The 18,548-nt window shown below is 49.3% G+C and overlaps 1 protein-coding gene across 2 annotated transcripts in view; it reads right to left on the reverse strand.

Annotated features, from left to right (window-relative positions):
* LOC140106318 (membrane-spanning 4-domains subfamily A member 4D-like) overlaps window positions 1–18,548 on the reverse strand; it is a 75,870-nt gene that overhangs the window by 2,146 nt on the left and 55,176 nt on the right. For both annotated transcript variants that reach the window (XM_072130710.1, XM_072130711.1), the window contains exons 2-5: window positions 17,176–17,622; window positions 10,293–10,403; window positions 4,885–4,941; window positions 152–268 (exon numbers count right to left, since the gene is read on the reverse strand). In XM_072130710.1, the coding sequence (XP_071986811.1) occupies window positions 152–268; window positions 4,885–4,941; window positions 10,293–10,403; window positions 17,176–17,610 (720 nt within the window). In that variant the 5' untranslated portion in view covers window positions 17,611–17,622. The remainder of the gene's footprint in view (window positions 1–151; window positions 269–4,884; window positions 4,942–10,292; window positions 10,404–17,175; window positions 17,623–18,548) is intronic.

The following is an 18,548-nucleotide window of genomic DNA, read 5'->3' on the forward strand; positions in this document are numbered from 1 at the left end:
GAAACACTTTCAATATTGTTACAAGAAACAATGAAAAGCTAAATGTTCCATGTCTATCATTTCCCACAAGCAAATACTTCAACCACAAAACGGGAGGTATGGCTGATCCCGCCCCTATGTATAACTCATAAAAGTGACTTATTAGACTTACATACGGGTCATTAAAGTGATCGAAGAATTCAAGTTCCTGAAGGCCGAAAATACTAAATGTCATTCCAACAGCACAGAGAATACAGGCAACAATGGTAACGCAAACTGAGCTCTTCACCTAAACAAATATAAATCAAACAGAAGGTATCAATGGGTGAGCCATGAACACTAACCCCCATATACATATACTGTTATCATAGTGACATCGAAAAGATACATTGATTCAACAAGTACAACTTATAAATCCTAAATAATGGATCCAGAAATACCCCGCAAGAAGGTAACGTGGTGACTCAATCAATGCAAGGGGTGGAATTCATTAAGAAGATTCCACTGGGGAAGATTTACGTTCTTTCTTTGCCAGAAAACTGGTGAAGGCATAATGCATCTCCCACAATGTGTACTCAAGCTGAAACCTAGTGTATCACTCGTAAGAGTATACAAGAAGGGTGAAAAAGAGTGAAGTCTCCACCACGCCCCCTTGTTCAAATCCAACAAAATTGGTGTTGAACGTCTGTGTTGGTTTGTGCAGCAGAAATTTTTATTTGTGTCGTTATCATTTTTAAGATATTAATAAAAGTTTCCAGAGGTCATCAGAGGTCAACCAGACCCCCACAATACCAGAATCAAACTAAACTGGTGCCAATCAATTGTGCTACATTTGTGCTGCTTTTGTTTTGAAGATATTAACGAAATTGTAAAGGTCAAAAGTCAGGTCAGCTAGTCTTACCCCCCTCCCACATTAACTGAAACAAACAAAACTGGTGTCAAAAGACTGTGCAACGTTTCTGCTGGTTTGTGCATAAAATTATTATCATTTGTGCTGCTATACTTTTAAACTTATTGATCATTTTTTCCAGAGGTCAGCAGAGTTATTTCCTTCCAAAGTACAATGGGGCACATTTACTAAGGGTCCGTGGACCGCATTTCCACCGGGTTTCCCAACGATTTCCGTTTTACATTGCAAAAACAGGATTTTTTATTGCACGCGATCGGGTTGTGTCGCAATCGCGCCAGCTTTCATGCGACACAAATCGGCGGGTGGGCCGCCACATGATCCGAAGGATTCAGACAAACCGCAGGATTTAACTTTAAAATTGTGTCGCATATAATGCACTTACATGCACCGGGAAGAAGAAGGTGAACTCCGGGGACCTGATCGGGGAAGTGACACATGCAGGATATCGGGCGCAGGATCTTAGTGACTCCCCGCACAGCGCATTATACACGGACAATGCACTTACATGCACCAGGAAGAAGAAGATGAACTCCGGCGGACCTGAGCGGGGAAGCGACACATGCAGGATACCGGGCTCACACTGTAAGTGAATTGCGGCAGACGTGCGTTCTTGTCGGGGATCGTCATGGGCGAACCTGCCATGAGACGAGTTGAGATACTCGCCTCAGGCGGAACGCCTCCTACAGGAGACAGGGGATGATGTCAGGCTCCCGCCACATTCACCTGCTGCCAGCCTGCACATAACCCCATTCGGCCAGAAGATCCTCATGAACGTCAGCCATCACAGGTACCTGCACATCCCCTGCCCGCTACATTCACCCGGCCGGCACTTCCATCCACCGGCGGGAACAGGTACCTGACCACCGGCTGGCACATCACATGACCGACGGCCGGCACGTGCACCAGCCCAAAGTGTCTCCGCTCCCAGCTCTCCGCTATCGGCTCTTCACTGACCGCTACACGGTCTCCGCTGTCTGCTCCCATGTCTCGGCTCCCTGATCTCCGCTAACACCTACCCCACCCCCACGCCGACGCCGATTTCCCCCCGGCTCTGGCAAACATCCCTCCCCCCCTGCGCCGGAGGACAAGGCCGAATGGCCGGAACAAGAAAAAAGTAAGACATTTTTTATGTATGTATGTACATATGGATGTGTATACACTCACCGGCCACTTTATTAGGTCCACCTGTCCAAATGCTCGTTAACACTTAATTACTAATCAGCCAATCACATGGCGGCAACTCAGTGCATTTAGGCATGTAGACATGGTCAAGACAATCTCCTGCAGTTCTCCCGAGCCTCAGTATGGGGAAGAAAGGTGATTTGAGGCCTTTGAACGTGGCATGGTTGTTGGTGCCAGTAGGGCTGGTCTGAGTATTTCAGAAACTGCTGATCTACTGGGATTTTCACGCACAACCATCTCTAGGGTTTACAGAGAATGGTCCGAAAAAGAAAAAACATCCAGTGAGCGTCAGTTCTGTGGGCGGAAATGCCTTGTTGATGCCAGAGGTCAGAGGAGAATGGGCAGACTGGTTCGAGCTGATAGAAAGGCAACAGTGACTCAAATCGCCACCGGTTACAACCAAGGTAGGCAGAAGAGCATCTCTGAACGCACAGTACGTCCAACTTTGAGGCAGATGGGCTACAGCAGCAGAAGACCACACCGGGTGCCACTCCTTTCAGCTAAGAACAGGAAACTGAGGCTACAATTTGCACAAGATCATTGAAATTGGACATTAGAAGATTGGAAAAACGTTGCCTGGTCTGATGAGTCACGATTTCTGCTGCGAAATTCGGATGGTAGGGTCAGAATTTGGCGTCAACAACATGAAAGCGCGGATCCATCCTGCCTTGTATCAGCGGGTCAGGCTGGTGGTGCTGGTGTCATGGTGTTGTTGCTGACCATGTCCATCCCTTTATGAGCACAATGTACCCTGTAACATCTGATGGCTACTTTCAGCAGGATAATGCGCCATGTCATAAAGCTGGAATCATCTCAGACTGGTTTCTTGAACATGACAATGAGGTCACTGGACACAAATGGCTCCACAGTCACCAGATCTCAATCCAATAGAGCATCTTTGGGATGTGGTGGAACGGGAGATTCGCATCATGGATGTGCAGCCGACAAATCTGCGGCAACTGTGTGATGCCATCATGTCACTATGGAGCAAAATCTCTCAGGAGCTTCCAGCACCTTGTTGTATCTATGCCACGAAGAATTGAGGCAGTTCTGAAGGCAAAAGGGGGTCCAACCCGTTACTAGCATGGTGGACCAAATAAATTGGCCGCTGAGTGTATATTTTTATGCAGTATTTTAGTTTTATACTTCATGGCAGCACGCTATATGCATTTTATACTACATGGCGGCACGCTGTATGCATTTTACACTACATGGTGGTATGCGGTATGCATTTTACAATACATGGCGGTACGCCGTATGCATTTTACACTACATGGCGGTACGCTGTATGCATTTAACACTACATGGCGGCACTCAGTATGCATTTTACACTACATGGCGGTACTCTGTATGCATTTAACACTACATGGTGGCACTCCGTATGCATTTTACACTACATGGTGGTATGCTGTATGCAATTAACACTACATGGCAGTAAGCTGTATGCATTTAATACTACATTGGGGCACGCTGTTTGCATTTTATACTACATGGCGGCACGCTGTATGCATTTTACACTACATGGTGGTACGCGGTATGCATTTTACACTACATGGTGGTACGCTGTATGCATTTTACACTACATGGTGGTATGCTGTATGCAATTAACACTGTTCCCAAGTGAGCGGGCCGTGCGCGGCCTAGTCGGGAAGCAGGAGCGTTAGAGAGTTGAGTCAGGGCCGGGGTTAACCGAACCACAAGGAATCCGTACCAAGGATCGTGGGAGCGGCCGTGACATTACCTTAAATATGATAGCACCATAAACATAATTTTTTACTACACAAACATAGCACAAACATTTGAAACAAGTTTTGTGATTCAGTTAATGTGGGGGGGGGGGGCTGGCTGACCTTTTGACCTTTACTATTTCATTAATGTCTTCAAAACAAAAGCAGCGCAAGCAAAAATTTGAGCAGCAAAAACCTGCAAAAAACGTAACATAATTGTTTGGCACCAGTATTGTTTGATTTGGGTAATGTGGGGGGGGGGGGGCTGGTTGAAAAAAAAAAAGGATAGCAGCAGAAACGGAAATTTCTACTGCGCAAGCACAAAAATAGCACAAACGTTTGACATCAAATTTGTTAGATTTGCACAAGGTGGGGGGCCCAGCTTCACTCAGGTGGGCACAACTACTAACAACAGTGCAAACTGCACTAAAAGCAGAGTGCCCTGTGTAGTGTGCAGGGTGCGCCAAATTCAGGATTTCTGGCGCACATTCTGCATGAATCTGGTGACCCTGCACTGCTCCAGCAGAGTGCAGCGCCTGGGCCGTGCTCACTAGTGCTTCCCCAGCTTCTTCCTCTTCTTGTCGCGCTGCTCCTCTTCTGCCTCTCTCTGAGCCGTGCGCAGGTGATGACATCACGCACCGCATCACGTGCTCCCGGGTCATAGAGAGAGGCCCAGCAGAGCTCCGCATGGGTCATTTTCAGGTGGCCGGTGCAGTGACAGCATCACTACCTCCATAAGTGCTGGGGAGGGCCTGTACTTATCTCAGGCAGACACTGACCCTCCAGAGCACCGGTCGTGGTCATACACCCTGCGATCACAATTGTTACCCCCCTGCCTGGCAGCCAGGTGCACATATATACAGGGACTTGCTATTGCATTAGACAGTATTCAGACAGGTAGGATTTGTTCATGTCTATGCTGAGGCTGAATTTGCGTTGACACGTGTTTTGTGAATAAAACCCTTGATTTGGACTATAACCTGCGTGTGTCCCTGATCCTGCACTACTGCCTAGTATCTGCCAGAGCAATTCCCCAAATGTATATATTCATATATAATAAAAAATGGATTTAATTTGGAAACTCACAAAACATAAGGAAGGTTTCTGCGCGGCCGCCAGTAACAGAGAACCTGTAGTCAGATACTGCAAGACATAAAATACAGGGTTAAAATGATGTGTAACACTACTGGATCTTAATAAAGCCACATAGTGTCCAGACTCCAAACACTTTCTACAGACACGAGGATTCAGTTCAAATAATGACACCTCCAAGACTTGTCCCGAGCTGCAGCAACTCTCCAAAGTTTCAAAGGTGCCCTTAAAGGGGTCGTGTGAGACCCATAAAAATAGATATGTGGCCGGGGAGCGGCTGCTTAAAGATTATTTCATTGGATATTCTGTGGAGTTTCTCTAAAGGAGGGCTCTGCTGTGGGGGACTTTGCTATGGACATTACATTAAAGGGGGGTCCTGCTGTGGACATTTAATATAAGGAGGGCTCTGCTGTGGACATTTAATATAAGGAGGGCTCTGCTGTGGACATTTGTTTATTGAGGTGCGGCTGCTGCTGGACATTTTATTAGAAATGATGGACATAATTATTTAAGCCTCAGCTTATATGTGAGTATCTCCTCATAGTAAAAAGGCCAAAGCCAAGGGGCCATTATAGCTGTGTATAGTATGGGGTATTATAGTGTCCCCTTTCCTGTAGGTGTAGAGAATGCCCCCTGTCTATGGTGATGGTGTCAATGGGGCACATTACTAGCCCGTCCAGAGGAGTTCACAGAAAGTGCATTGTCCGTGTATAATGCGCTGTGCAGGGAGTCACTAAGATCCTGCCCCCGATATCCTGCATGTGTCGCTTCCCCGCTCATGTCCCTGGAGTTCCCCTTCTTCTTCCTGGTGCATGTAAGTGCATTGTCCGTGTATAATGCGCTGTGCTGGGAGTCACTAAGATCCTGCACCCGATATCCTGCATGTGTCGCTTCCCCGCTCAGGTCCCTGGAGTTCACCTTCTTCTTCCTGGTGCATGTAAGTGCATTGTCCGTGTATAATGTGCTGTGCGGGGAGTCACTAAGATCCTGCGCCCAATATCCTGCATGTGTATATTCCCCGCTCAGGTCCCCGGAGTTCACCTTCTTCTTCCTGGTGCATGTAAGTGCATTGTCCGTGTATAATGTGCTGTGCGGGGAGTCACTAAGACCCTGCACCCAATATCCTGCATGTGTCGCTTCCCCACTCAGGTCCCCGGAGTTCACCTTCTTCTTCCTGGTGCATGTAAGTGCATTGTCCGTGTATAATGCGCTGTGCGGGGAGTCACTAAGATCGTGCCCCCGATATCCTGCATGTGTCGCTTCCCCACTCAGGTCCCCGGAGTTCACCTTCTTCTTCCTGGTGCATGTAAGTGCATTGTCCGTGTATAATGCGCTGTGCGGGGAGTCACTAAGATCCTGCACCTGATATTCTGCATGTGTCGCTTCCCCGCTCAGGTCCCTGGAGTTCACCTTCTTCTTCCCGGTACATGTAAGTGCATTGTCCGTGTATAATGCGCTGTGCGGGGAGTCACTAAGATCCTGCACCTGATATCCTGCATGTGTCACTTCCCCGCTCAGGTCCCCGGAGTTCACCTTCTTCTTCCTGGTGCATGTAAGTGCATTGTCCGTGTATAATGCGCTGTGCAGGGAGTCACTAAGACCCTGCACCCAATATCCTGCATGTGTCGCTTCCCCGCTCAGGTCCCCGGAGTTCACCTTCTTCTTCTTGGTGCATGTAAGTGCATTGTCCGTGTATAATACGCTGTGCGGGGAGTCACTAAGATCGTGCCCCCGATATTCTGCATGTGTCGCTTCCCCGCTCAGGTCCCCAGAGTTCACCTTCTTCTTCCTGGTACATGTAAGTGCATTGTCCGTGTATAATGCGCTGTGCGGGGAGTCACTAAGATCGTGCCCCCGATATTCTGCATGTGTCGCTTCCCCGCTCAGGTCCCCAGAGTTCACCTTCTTCTTCCTGGTGCATGTAAGTGCATTGTCCATGTATAATGCGCTGTACGGGGAGTCACTGAGTGAGATCCTGCATCTGATATCCCCCATGTGTCGCTTCCCCGCTCAGGTCCCCGGAGTTCACCTTCTTCTTCCTGGTGCATGTAAGTGCATTGTCCGTGTATAATGCGCTGTGCGGGGAGTCACTAAGATCCTGCCCCCGATATCCTGCATGTGTCGCTTCCCCGCTCAGGTCCCCGGAGTTCACCTTCTTCTTCCTGGTGCATGTAAGTACATTGTCCGTGTATAATGCGCTGTGCGGGGAGTCACTAAGATTCTGCGCCCGATATCCTGCATGTGTCGCTTCCCCGCTCAGGTCCCTGGAGTTCACCTTCTTCTTCCTGGTGCATGTAAGTGCATTGTCTGTGTATAATGCGCTGTGCGGGGAGTCACTAAGATCGTGCGTCCGATATCCTGCATGTGTAGCTTCCCCGCTAAGGTCCCCGGAGTTCACCTTCTTCTTCCTGGTGCATGTAAGTGCATTGTCTGTGTATAATGCGCTGTGCGGGGAGTCACTAAGATCCTGCGTCCGATATCCTGCATGTGTCACTTCCCTGCTCAGGTCCCCGGAGTTCACCTTCTTCTTCCTGGTGCATGTAAGTGCATTGTCCGTGTATAATGCGCTGTGCGGGGAGTCACTAAGATCCTGCACCCGATATCCTGCATGTGTCACTTCCCCGCTCAGGTCCCCGGAGTTCACCTTCTTCTTCCTGGTGCATGTAAGTGCATTGTCCGTGTATAATGCGCTGTGCGGGGAGTCACTAAGATCCTGCATCCGATATCCTGCATGTGTCACTTCCCCGCTCAGGTCCCTGGAGTTCACCTTCTTCTTCCTGGTGCATGTAAGTGCATTGTCAGTGTATAATGCGCTGTGCGGGAGTCACTAAGATCCTGTGCCCGATATCCTGCATGTGTCGCTTCCCCACTCAGGTCCCGGAGTTCACCTTCTTCTTCCTGGTGCATGTAAGTGCATTGTCCGTGTATAAAGCGCTGTGCGAGGAGTCACTAAGATCGTGCCCCCGATATTCTGCATGTGTCGCTTCCCCGCTCAGGTCCCTGGAGTTCACCTTCTTCTTCCCGGTACATGTAAGTGCATTGTCCGTGTATAATGCGCTGTGCGGGGAGTCACTAAGATCCTGCCCCCGATATCCTGCATGTGTCGCTTCCCCGCTCAGGTCCCCGGAGTTCACCTTCTTCTTCCTGGTGCATGTAAGTGCATTGTCCGTGTATAATGCGCTGTGCGGGGAGTCACTAAGATCCTGCGCCCGATATCCTGCATGTGTCACTTCCCCGCTCAGGTCCCCGGAGTTCACCTTCTTCTTCCTGGTGCATGTAAGTGCATTGTCCGTGTATAATGCGCTGTGCGGGGAGTCACTAAGATCCTGCATCCGATATCCTGCATGTGTCACTTCCCCGCTCAGGTCCCTGGAGTTCACCTTCTTCTTCCTGGTGCATGTAAGTGCATTGTCAGTGTATAATGCGCTGTGCGGGAGTCACTAAGATCCTGTGCCCGATATCCTGCATGTGTCGCTTCCCCACTCTGGTCCCGGAGTTCACCTTCTTCTTCCTGGTGCATGTAAGTGCATTGTCCGTGTATAAAGCGCTGTGCGAGGAGTCACTAAGATCGTGCCCCCGATATTCTGCATGTGTCGCTTCCCCGCTCAGGTCCCTGGAGTTCACCTTCTTCTTCCCGGTACATGTAAGTGCATTGTCCGTGTATAATGCGCTGTGCGGGGAGTCACTAAGATCCTGCCCCCGATATCCTGCATGTGTCGCTTCCCCGCTCAGGTCCCCGGAGTTCACCTTCTTCTTCCTGGTGCATGTAAGTGCATTGTCCGTGTATAATGCGCTGTGCGGGGAGTCACTAAGATCCTGCGCCCGATATCCTGCATGTGTCGCTTCCCCGCTCAGGTCCCTGGAGTTCACCTTCTTCTTCCTGGTGCATGTAAGTGCATTGTCTGTGTATAATGCGCTGTGCGGGGAGTCACTAAGATCGTGCGTCCGATATCCTGCATGTGTAGCTTCCCCGCTAAGGTCCCCGGAGTTCACCTTCTTCTTTCTGGTGCATGTAAGTGCATTGTCCGTGTATAATGTGCTGTGCGGGGAGTCACTAAGATCCTGCACCCGATATCCTGCATGTGTCGCTTCCCCGCTCAGGTCCCCGGAGTTCACCTTCTTCTTCCTGGTGCATGTAAGTGCATTGTCTGTGTATAATGTGCTGTGCGGGGAGTCACTAAGATCCTGCCCCCGATATCCTGCATGTGTCACTTCCCTGCTCAGGTCCCCGGAGTTCACCTTCTTCTTCCTGGTGCATGTAAGTGCATTGTCCGTGTATAATGTGCTGTGCGGGGAGTCACTAAGATCCTGCACCCGATATCCTGCATGTGTCACTTCCCCGCTCAGGTCCCCGGAGTTCACCTTCTTCTTCCTGGTGCATGTAAGTGCATTGTCCGTGTATAATGCGCTGTGCGGGGAGTCACTAAGATCCTGCATCCGATATCCTGCATGTGTCACTTCCCCGCTCAGGTCCCTGGAGTTCACCTTCTTCTTCCTGGTGCATGTAAGTGCATTGTCAGTGTATAATGCGCTGTGCGGGAGTCACTAAGATCCTGTGCCCGATATCCTGCATGTGTCGCTTCCCCACTCAGGTCCCGGAGTTCACCTTCTTCTTCCTGGTGCATGTAAGTGCATTGTCCGTGTATAAAGCGCTGTGCGAGGAGTCACTAAGATCGTGCGCCCGATATCCTTCATGTGTCGCTTCCCCGCTCAGGTCCCCGGAGTTCACCTTCTTCTTCCTGGTGCATGTAAGTGCATTGTCTGTGTATAATGCGCTGTGTGGGGAGTCACTAAGATCCTGCGCCCGATATTCTGCATGTGTCACTTCCCCACTCAGGTCCCCGAAGTTCACCTTCTTCTTCCTGGTGCATGTAAGTGCATTGTCCGTGTATAATGCGCTGTGGGGGGAGTCACTAAGATCCTGCACCCGATATCCTGCATGTGTCACTTCCCCGCTCAGGTCCCCGGAGTTCACCTTCTTCTTCCTGGTGCATGTAAGTGCATTGTCTGTGTATAATGCGCTGTGTGGGGAGTCACTAAGATCCTGCGTCCGATATTCTGCATGTGTCACTTCCCCGCTCAGGTCCCAGGAGTTCACCTTCTTCCTGGTGCATGTAAGTGCATTGTCCGTGTATAATGTGCTGTGCGGGGAGTCACTAAGATCCTGCACCTGATATCCTGCATGTGTCCCTTCCCCGCTCAGGTCCCCGGAGTTCACCTTCTTCTTCCTGGTGCATGTAAGTGCATTGTCCATGTTGGAAATCCCGACAAAAGTGCATTCGCGGACCCTTAGTAATAAAGCCCCACTATCTCTGTAAAAGCCCTGGTTTCCTAACTGATCCTGACGCTAATTCCCACAGTATATAATATTAATACATGGTACATACATCTACAATACTTACAAAAGCTGATGTCCAGTATGGAATGCCATAGGACATTAATGTTAAGCGATTGTCCATCGGAAGAGACATGCTGACTCCAATCTGCACAAAGGCTGCAGCGATAATCACACCCTAAAAAATTAAGTGGAGAAAAACTATTATATTTACTCTCTAATACTAGGGATCATTGTCATAGAATTTATTTTTAGTGGTTTTATTTTTTTGACATTTCGATATTGAAGGGCCGGTAGTAGTTTAGCCAGCGGCCCAGAGATTGTATAGAACATATATGTCAGACGGTCTCTAGCTGCGTCTGCGCTGTGAACGCCCGTCATCATATCTGGGCAGGTGAAGCTGATTGGGCTTCAGGAGCTGAGTGATGGCTTATTCCATGCCCACCACTGCTCATCAGTTTCCTATATCTTATCCAATTTGGGTCATAGAGCAAATGTGATCTGCTGTTCCTTTTGGGTGGGCAGGTCCAGATATGTTTGTATCTCCAGCACTTCCATGGGGCTTCTGTGGTTGGGTATCTAGAGATCATCCAAGTATCGCCGTTCCAGTGAATTGTGGGTAAATGTTCTATTTTATTCCATCCCAGTACAGATTCCTCTTTGTCCTGGAGTTGGGCATTACAAAACGTAACACTGGAATTCTTGTACCCAGGTATTTTGTAGTTTCCCAATCTCAGGTAATACAGATTTTAGGGGCCTCTTTAGCCTCAGGATCTCTTGCTATATTTAAGTCCCCTAGTTAGGCTGCAAAGTACAAGATTACCACCAAGTGGTGGGAATAGGGCATTATTAGAATGCATGTTTAGATGTCTAGCAACTGTAAGGGTTATTGTTTACATTGATACTACTTGTAACCGTCCTGAGGCTTAGCAGGAAGCTAATTGGCTGGCACCCCAGAGTGTCAACACAGAGCAAACCTATAAATATAGGCTCAGTTTAGGGCTCTGGGTCTTAGTCTTCAGACTTATGTGTCCGTTCTGATATAATATACTTATCAAAAAAATAAAGGAAATACTCAAATAACACATCCTAGACCTTAATGAATGGAATATTGTCATTGAATACTTTGTTCTGTACAAAGCTGAATGTGCTGACACAAAATCACAAAAAAATGATCAATGGGAATGAAATTTATTAACAAATGTTGGCCTGAATTTGGAATCATCCCCCAAAATGGCAAAACACAGTCAAAATGAGGCTCAGTATTGTGAGCGGCCCCCAAGTGCCTGTATGACCTCCCTACAACACCTGGGCATGCTCCTGATGAGGCTCAGTATTGTGTGTGGTTTCCATGTACCTGTATGACCTCCCTACAACACCTCCGCATGCTCCTGATGAGGTCAGTAGTGTGTGTGGCCTCCACGTGCCTGTATGACCTCCCTACAACACCTCGGCATGCTCCTGATGAGGTCAGTAGTGTGTGTGGCCTCCACGTGCCTGTATGACCTCCCTACAACACTACAGCATGATCCTGATGAGGTCAGTATTGTGTGTGGCCTCCACGTGCCTGTATGACCTCCCTACAACACCTCCGCATGCTCCTGATGAGGTCAGTAGTGTGTGTGGCCTCCACGTGCCTGTATGACCTCCCTACAACACCTCGGCATGCTCCTGATGAGGTCAGTAGTGTGTGTGGCCTCCACGTGCCTGTATGACCTCCCTACAACACTACAGCATGATCCTGATGAGGCTCAGTATTGTGTGTGGTCTCCATGTGCCTGTATGACCTCCCTACAACACCTCAGCATGCTCCTGATGAGGCTCAGTAGTGTGTGTGGCCTCCACGTGCCTGTATGACTTCCCTACAACACCTGGGCATGCTCCTGATGGGGCTCAGTATTGTGTGTGTCCTCCATGTGCCTGTATGACCTCCCTACAACACCTGGGCATGCTCCTGATGAGGCTCAGTATTGTGTGCGGCCCCCATGTGCCTGTATGCCCTCCCTACAACACCTCGGCATGCTCCTGATGAGGCTCAGTATTGTGTGTGACCTCCATGTGCCTGTATGACCTCCCTACAACACCTCAGCATGATCCTGATGACGTCAGTATTGTGTGTGGCCTCCACGTGCCTGTATGACCTCCCTACAACGCCTGGGCATGCTCCTGATGAGGTCAGTAGTGTGTGCGGCCCCCATGTGCCTGTATGACCTCCCTACAACACCTCAGCATGATCCTGATGAGGTCAGTATTGTGTGTGGCCTCCACGTGCCTGTATGACCTCCCTACAACGCCTCGGCATGCTCCTGATGAGGTCAGTAGTGTGTGCGGCCCCCATGTGCCTGTATGCCCTCCCTACAACACCTGGGCATGCTCCTGATGAGGCTCAGTATTGTGTGTGACCTCCATGTCCCAGTATGCCCTCCCTACAACACCCCGGCATGCTCCTGATGAGGCTCAGTATTATGTGTGTCCTCTATGTGCCTGTATGACCTCCCTACAACACCTCAGTATGATCCTGATGAGGTCAGTATTGTGTGTGGCCTCCACGTGCCTCTATGACCTCCCTACAACACCTGGGCATGCTCCTGATGAGGTCAGTAGTGTGTGTGACCTCCATGTGCCTGTATGCCCTCCCTACAACACCTCGGCATGCTCCTGATGAATCTCAGTATTGTGTGTGGCCTCCATGTGCCTGTATGACCTCCCTACAACACCTCAGCATGATCCTGATGAGGCTGCGGATGGTCTCCTGAGGTATCTCCTTCCAGAGCTGGACTAAAGCATCGTGACTGGGGTGGATGAAGTGAGAGATGTCCCAGATGCGCTTAATTGGATTCATGTCTGGGGAACAAGTGGGCCAGTGCATAGTTTCAATGCCTTCCTCTTCCGGGAACTGCTGACCCACTCCAGCCACATGAGGGCTAGCATTGTCCTGCATTAGGAGGAACCCAGGGCCAACCTCAACCAGCATATGGTCTCACAAGGGGTCCGAGGATCTCATCTCGGTACCTAATGGCAGTCAGGCTCCCTCTGGCAAGCACATGGGGGGCTGTGCCGCCCTCCAAAGAAATGCCACCCCTCACCATTACTGCCAAACCGGTCATTCTGAAGGATGTTGCAGGCAGCAGATCACTCTCCACTGCATCTCCAAGTATCCTGTATGGTGTTGGGCTGTGCGCACAACCCCCATCTGTGGACATCGGGTCCTCATACCATCCACATAGAGATGGGTTCTAACCGGTTGTGCAGACACTTGCACATCTGTGGCTGCTGGAGGGGATTTTGCAGGGCTCTGGCAGTTCTCCTCCTGTTCCTCCTTGCACAAAGGCAGAGGTATCAGTCCTGCTGCTGAGTTGTTGCCCTCCTGGTAGCGCCTCCAGCTTTTGGACACTACCAGAGACAGCAAACCTGACCACTGGTCCGGGCTATGGGGCCTCAAAAGGAAGGATTTGTTTCCAGACTGTTTTCTGCTGTGGCATCATTCTTCTAATAAAAGGAACCATGAGTTGCCTTCCACTTCCATCATGGTCCTCCCACGGATCATCTGTCAGGGAATAATCGCCTATCCTGGGAGCACCTCCCCCTCTTCTTGCCGGCCAGGATGGGTGTGGATGAGGCGTCCGCTGGGACAAAGGCTCCCGTGACTTATAAAGCAGGTCCTCCAGTCCTGGCCTCCAGCCGCTCCTGCAGAATCTCAGCCCTGGTCCGGTGGTGGCACTTTATTATTATGCCTAATACAAATGAACCCAACATGAACTACAAGTAATTTTAGAGAAAGGAAATTAGGCCAGAAATTGATGTAAATGACAAGCAGTTGTTTCCAGTTGAACATTCGGCCTCATGAACACAAATCACATTAACCTTTCAGTAGTTTCTCTATAAGAGGCTAAAAGGAGAATCGCGGAAGAAACCAGACGGCTACGGAGAACGGCAGCTGCTGCCATGTGACATGAAATCAGAGCATCTCCGAAACGTGAACTACTAACAGACGCTGAAGAGACTCTCCCTGGAGCAACTCTGCTTCATTTACATCTAAGGAAAGGATTGGAGAACACCTCTGTATGAACACTGTCTACAATCTTGGTCATGGGATTCACTACATAACCTGAAAACCACCTACTTAGGATCTACAAGACGTCATAACTGCACCGCTATGCTCCCTAACCTCTTGCCATGGGCGTAACAACAGCCAAAGCGGCTGCTACAGGGCCCAGATGCAGGGGGCCTGGAGATGGACGGGCAAAGCATAAGCGATTGATGTACATCTAGGCCTGACCCCTATGTCACTGCTGGCAGGGGGCTTCAGCGTAACAAAACCCTGATATAGGGAGGCCTCCGGGCCCTGGACATACAGACAATTATAATTTGTTGATGATGTCCTCACTACCTCTCCTGAAAGTGGGATGGGCCCGGGACACATCAACAACAAAGCCCAGCCACCTCATATACAGTCCTGGCCATAAGTCCTGAGAATGACCCAAATCTCCTCCTGTCACATGATGTGTCCCTCTGGTCTGTCAGATGTTTATCACATACAGAGATACAAGTGCAATCATATTATGGGGAGCAGAAGCTTTTATTGTCAGGTAGGAGGAGTCACTGCAGCGAGTCAGTATCTGCAGGACCTCTCCTTCTTCTTCAGGACCTCTGCAATTCTCCCTGGCAGCTCTCACTCACCTCCTGCACCAGATCCTGACTGATCGCCATCCATTCCTGCACAATCACTGCTGCATTCTGTCACAATGTGTTGGTTTTGTTTGTCCCCCGTCTCCTGATGATTGACCACAAGTTCTCAATGGGATAAGATCCGGGGAGTCTCCAGGCCATGGACCCAGAATCTCTGTGTTCTGTTCCCGGGCCATGGACCCAGAATCTCTATGTTCTGTTCCCGGGCCATGGACCCAGAATCTCTGTGTTCTGTTCCCTGCACCATTTAGTTCTCCCCTTTATGGCCGGTGCTCCATCATGCTGGAGGAGGCTCTGCTCATCACCATCTGCTCCTGGAGGGTCGGGAGAAGCGGCTCCTGGAGGACATTCTGCTCCATCCTTTATTCATGGAGGTGTTTTTAGGCGATCCCCTTGGCTGAGAAGCCCCCCCCCCCCCACATGAATGGCTGCAGGAGGCTTTACAGGTGCAGGAGACAGGACTGGGGGCATCACTCACCTTGTCTTCTCCCAACAATCGGAAAGGGGATTCATCAGAGACAATGACCCCCCCCAGTCCTCAGCGTCCACTCCCTGCACCTCCTGCAGAATATCCGTCTGTCCCCCAGTCCTCAGCGTCCACTCCCTGCACCTCCTGCAGAATATCCGTCTGTCCCCCAGTCCTCAGCGTCCACTCCCTGCACCTCCTGCAGAATATCAGTCTGTCCCTGATGGTTTCTGGAGAGAAGCGGCTTCTGTGCTGCCCTCCTGGACACCAGGCCTTGCTCCAGGAGTCTCCGCAGTGTCACAGTGCGTGCAGATGCCTCACACCTGCTGCTGCCATTCCTGAGCTCTGCGATGCTGGGAGCCCCATCCCCAAGCTGAGACACTTGTAAGAGACGCTCCTGGCGCTTGCTGGTCCTTCTTTGGCTCCTGGAGCCTTTTTGGTAACAATGGAGCCTCTCTCCTGAATCCCTTGATGATGCGATAGATTGGTGACTGAGGTGACATCTTTCTCGCTGCGATAGTCTTCCCTGTTCGGACAGTTTTGTGCAGTGCAATGATGACTGCACTTGTTTCTTTAGAGATAACCATGGGTAACAGAAGAGAAACAATGATGCCAAGCACCAGCCTCCTTGTAAAGTGTCCAGGGGTGTGATTGTTACTTACTCCTGACAGATTGTCCCCCAGCCCTGTCCTCACTAGCTCACGCACCTGTGTTAATGGAGACATCACTGACACCATGGCCGCTGCTCCGCCTAAGGCGCCTGCAATGAAGGGGAAATGTGTTTTGGGGGAAAAGTTCATTTTCTAGGTAAATACTGACTCTGTAATGAATTGCTGTTAAGCTGATCCCTCTTTATAACATTCTGGAGAATATGCAAATTACCATTATAACACCTGATGCCGGAGACTTTGTAACAATTTACATTTGTATCATTCTCAGAACTTATGGCCATGACTGTACAGCCTGCCCGCCCTCTCCTATACCTTCTACTTTATGATCAGGTCACACTATACTGTATGTACATATATAATGTGTTTATACCATATAGTAATTGTGCAAATGTGATGTGTATATACTGTATGTGTGTGTATATAATGGGGGTCATTTACTAAGGGCCCGATTCGCGTTTTCCCGATGTGTTACCCGAATATTTCCGATTTGCGCCGATTTTCCCTGTATTGGCCCGGGATTTTGGCGCACGCGATCGTATTGTGGCGCATCGCCGCCGGCATGCACGCGACGAAAATCGGGGGCGTGGCCGAACGAAAACCCGATGGATTCGGAAAAACCGCCGCATTTAAAAAAAGAAATGTGTCACTTGGGACGCGCTTACCTTCAGCGTGTTCAGATGCTTTTCAGTGCAGCAGCGCCACCTGGTGGACGGCAGAGGAACTACCTTGATGAATCCCGGCCGGACCCGAATCCAGCACAGAGAACGCGCCGCTGGATCGCGAACGGACCGGGTAAGTAAATCTGCCCCAATGTGTGTATACTTACGTGTATATAAATGTATGAATATGTAGACAAATGTATGAGGTCTCTGCCTCTTGTCTCCATCTACCCTCCCATACAGATTGTGTGCCCTCACCGTACAATACAGTACAATTTTTTCATTAATGTTAGACCGAAATTCGTAGCTTTATCTTTCCATTATTGGGTTTTGTTCACATCTCTCCACAGGCTTCCGTCATTCTGCTCCATTACAATATAGAATATCCTCTTATATATTTGATGAATTCTCATACATTTCATAGGCTTTTTTCTACTAATTTGTTAAATAGCTTTTATCACTCACCCCACAAACATTGGGCCTTCCTTTCTTAAACCTTTGTTCAATGACTGATGAAGTTGTCCTTGGGTTTGGGGCATTGACCCTTCTTGGCGGTGTGACGTTATTGGATGTGAGCTCTGCTGTTACCGTAGGCGATTGGTGACTGTAGGTAGATGTTGCTCGTGAAGGTAATGGGTCCATTTGATAAGGTCTTGGTGTCTCCACAATCCATGGTGTGACAGTAGGTGAGCTCCCAAGCTGAGACGATGGTAGGAGAACATTCATAGGTGGCACATTGCTCAGGGTGTGATAAGCAGGGGGCGACTGGTCTTTCCATCTTATATCATCAGATTGGGGAAGAGAAGTTGTCCATATAGGTGAAGCTCCGATCTCACTATATGGTGGAGGATTCTGCTCCGGGTACGTAACACTGATGACATCATTTAAAGGTGAGGACATAGCCAGATATCACTATGGAGAAAAATTACATTGATTATGTTTTGTTATTCATGTTACCCTTACATTTGCTTGCAGAAGGGGCTTCCCTTGAAGAATGATGCAAAACTTTCTGGCTCTAACTAAAAATCCTTGACTAGAGCCAAGAACTGTAAGATGCTTTAAGAAGACGGCCAAAGTAATGATGACTTCTAGCTGTCCTGCAGTGGCTCGGGGGATCTATGGAGAAGGACTACTGGTCACATACAGCCCTGTCTAGGTGTTTTATGTGGGGGTGCCCAGTTCCTTTGTAGAGGACAGTAGGGACTCCAGTGACTGTGTGTCCTTCCTTTTCTCTAAGCTGAAACCAGGTGGAAATATCTGGGGGTTGTTCTGTAAATTGCACGTTCTAAATGTTTTGCATCTGGTTTTGAACTTGGTATTGAATAGGAGTCGTGACAAATGTGACAATGACACCTCAATTGTAACAGTCCAAGGTCTGTGAGGCTCCACCAGGAGGTAGAGGATGGGCTTTTACCAGAGATTAAGTTATGGGTAAACACATCTTTATTTTCTCATAGTGCCGGACAAGCCATCAGTAACATTACACAATCCTCAGCACGTGAGTCTGGTCATAGGTCACCGTGTGGTTTATGTGGTTTGAGTCCAATTCCTTATCAGAAAAGTCACTACCTCTCTCCATTCCACTCAATAAGCCATAAACATTGAAGGCAGAAGGAGGGAGGGTGTGTTAACAAGTAGTCTATCTTATAGGCTCATCCCTATCTCTCTGGACCCCAGGAGCCGGTTTGTATCCACTCGCCAATCTCTGTTCTCAAGGTTTGTATCTTCACTCCCCACTCACCTCTGTGCCCGGTAAGTACACATGAGCTACTACCAAAGCTGCCCCCCATTGTGGTTCCACCTTGACCATACTGCAAAGTCTCCTTATCAGCACAAAT

This window comes from Engystomops pustulosus, chromosome 11 (assembly GCF_040894005.1).
Source record: "Engystomops pustulosus chromosome 11, aEngPut4.maternal, whole genome shotgun sequence".
NCBI classification, from domain to species: Eukaryota; Metazoa; Chordata; class Amphibia; order Anura; family Leptodactylidae; genus Engystomops; species Engystomops pustulosus.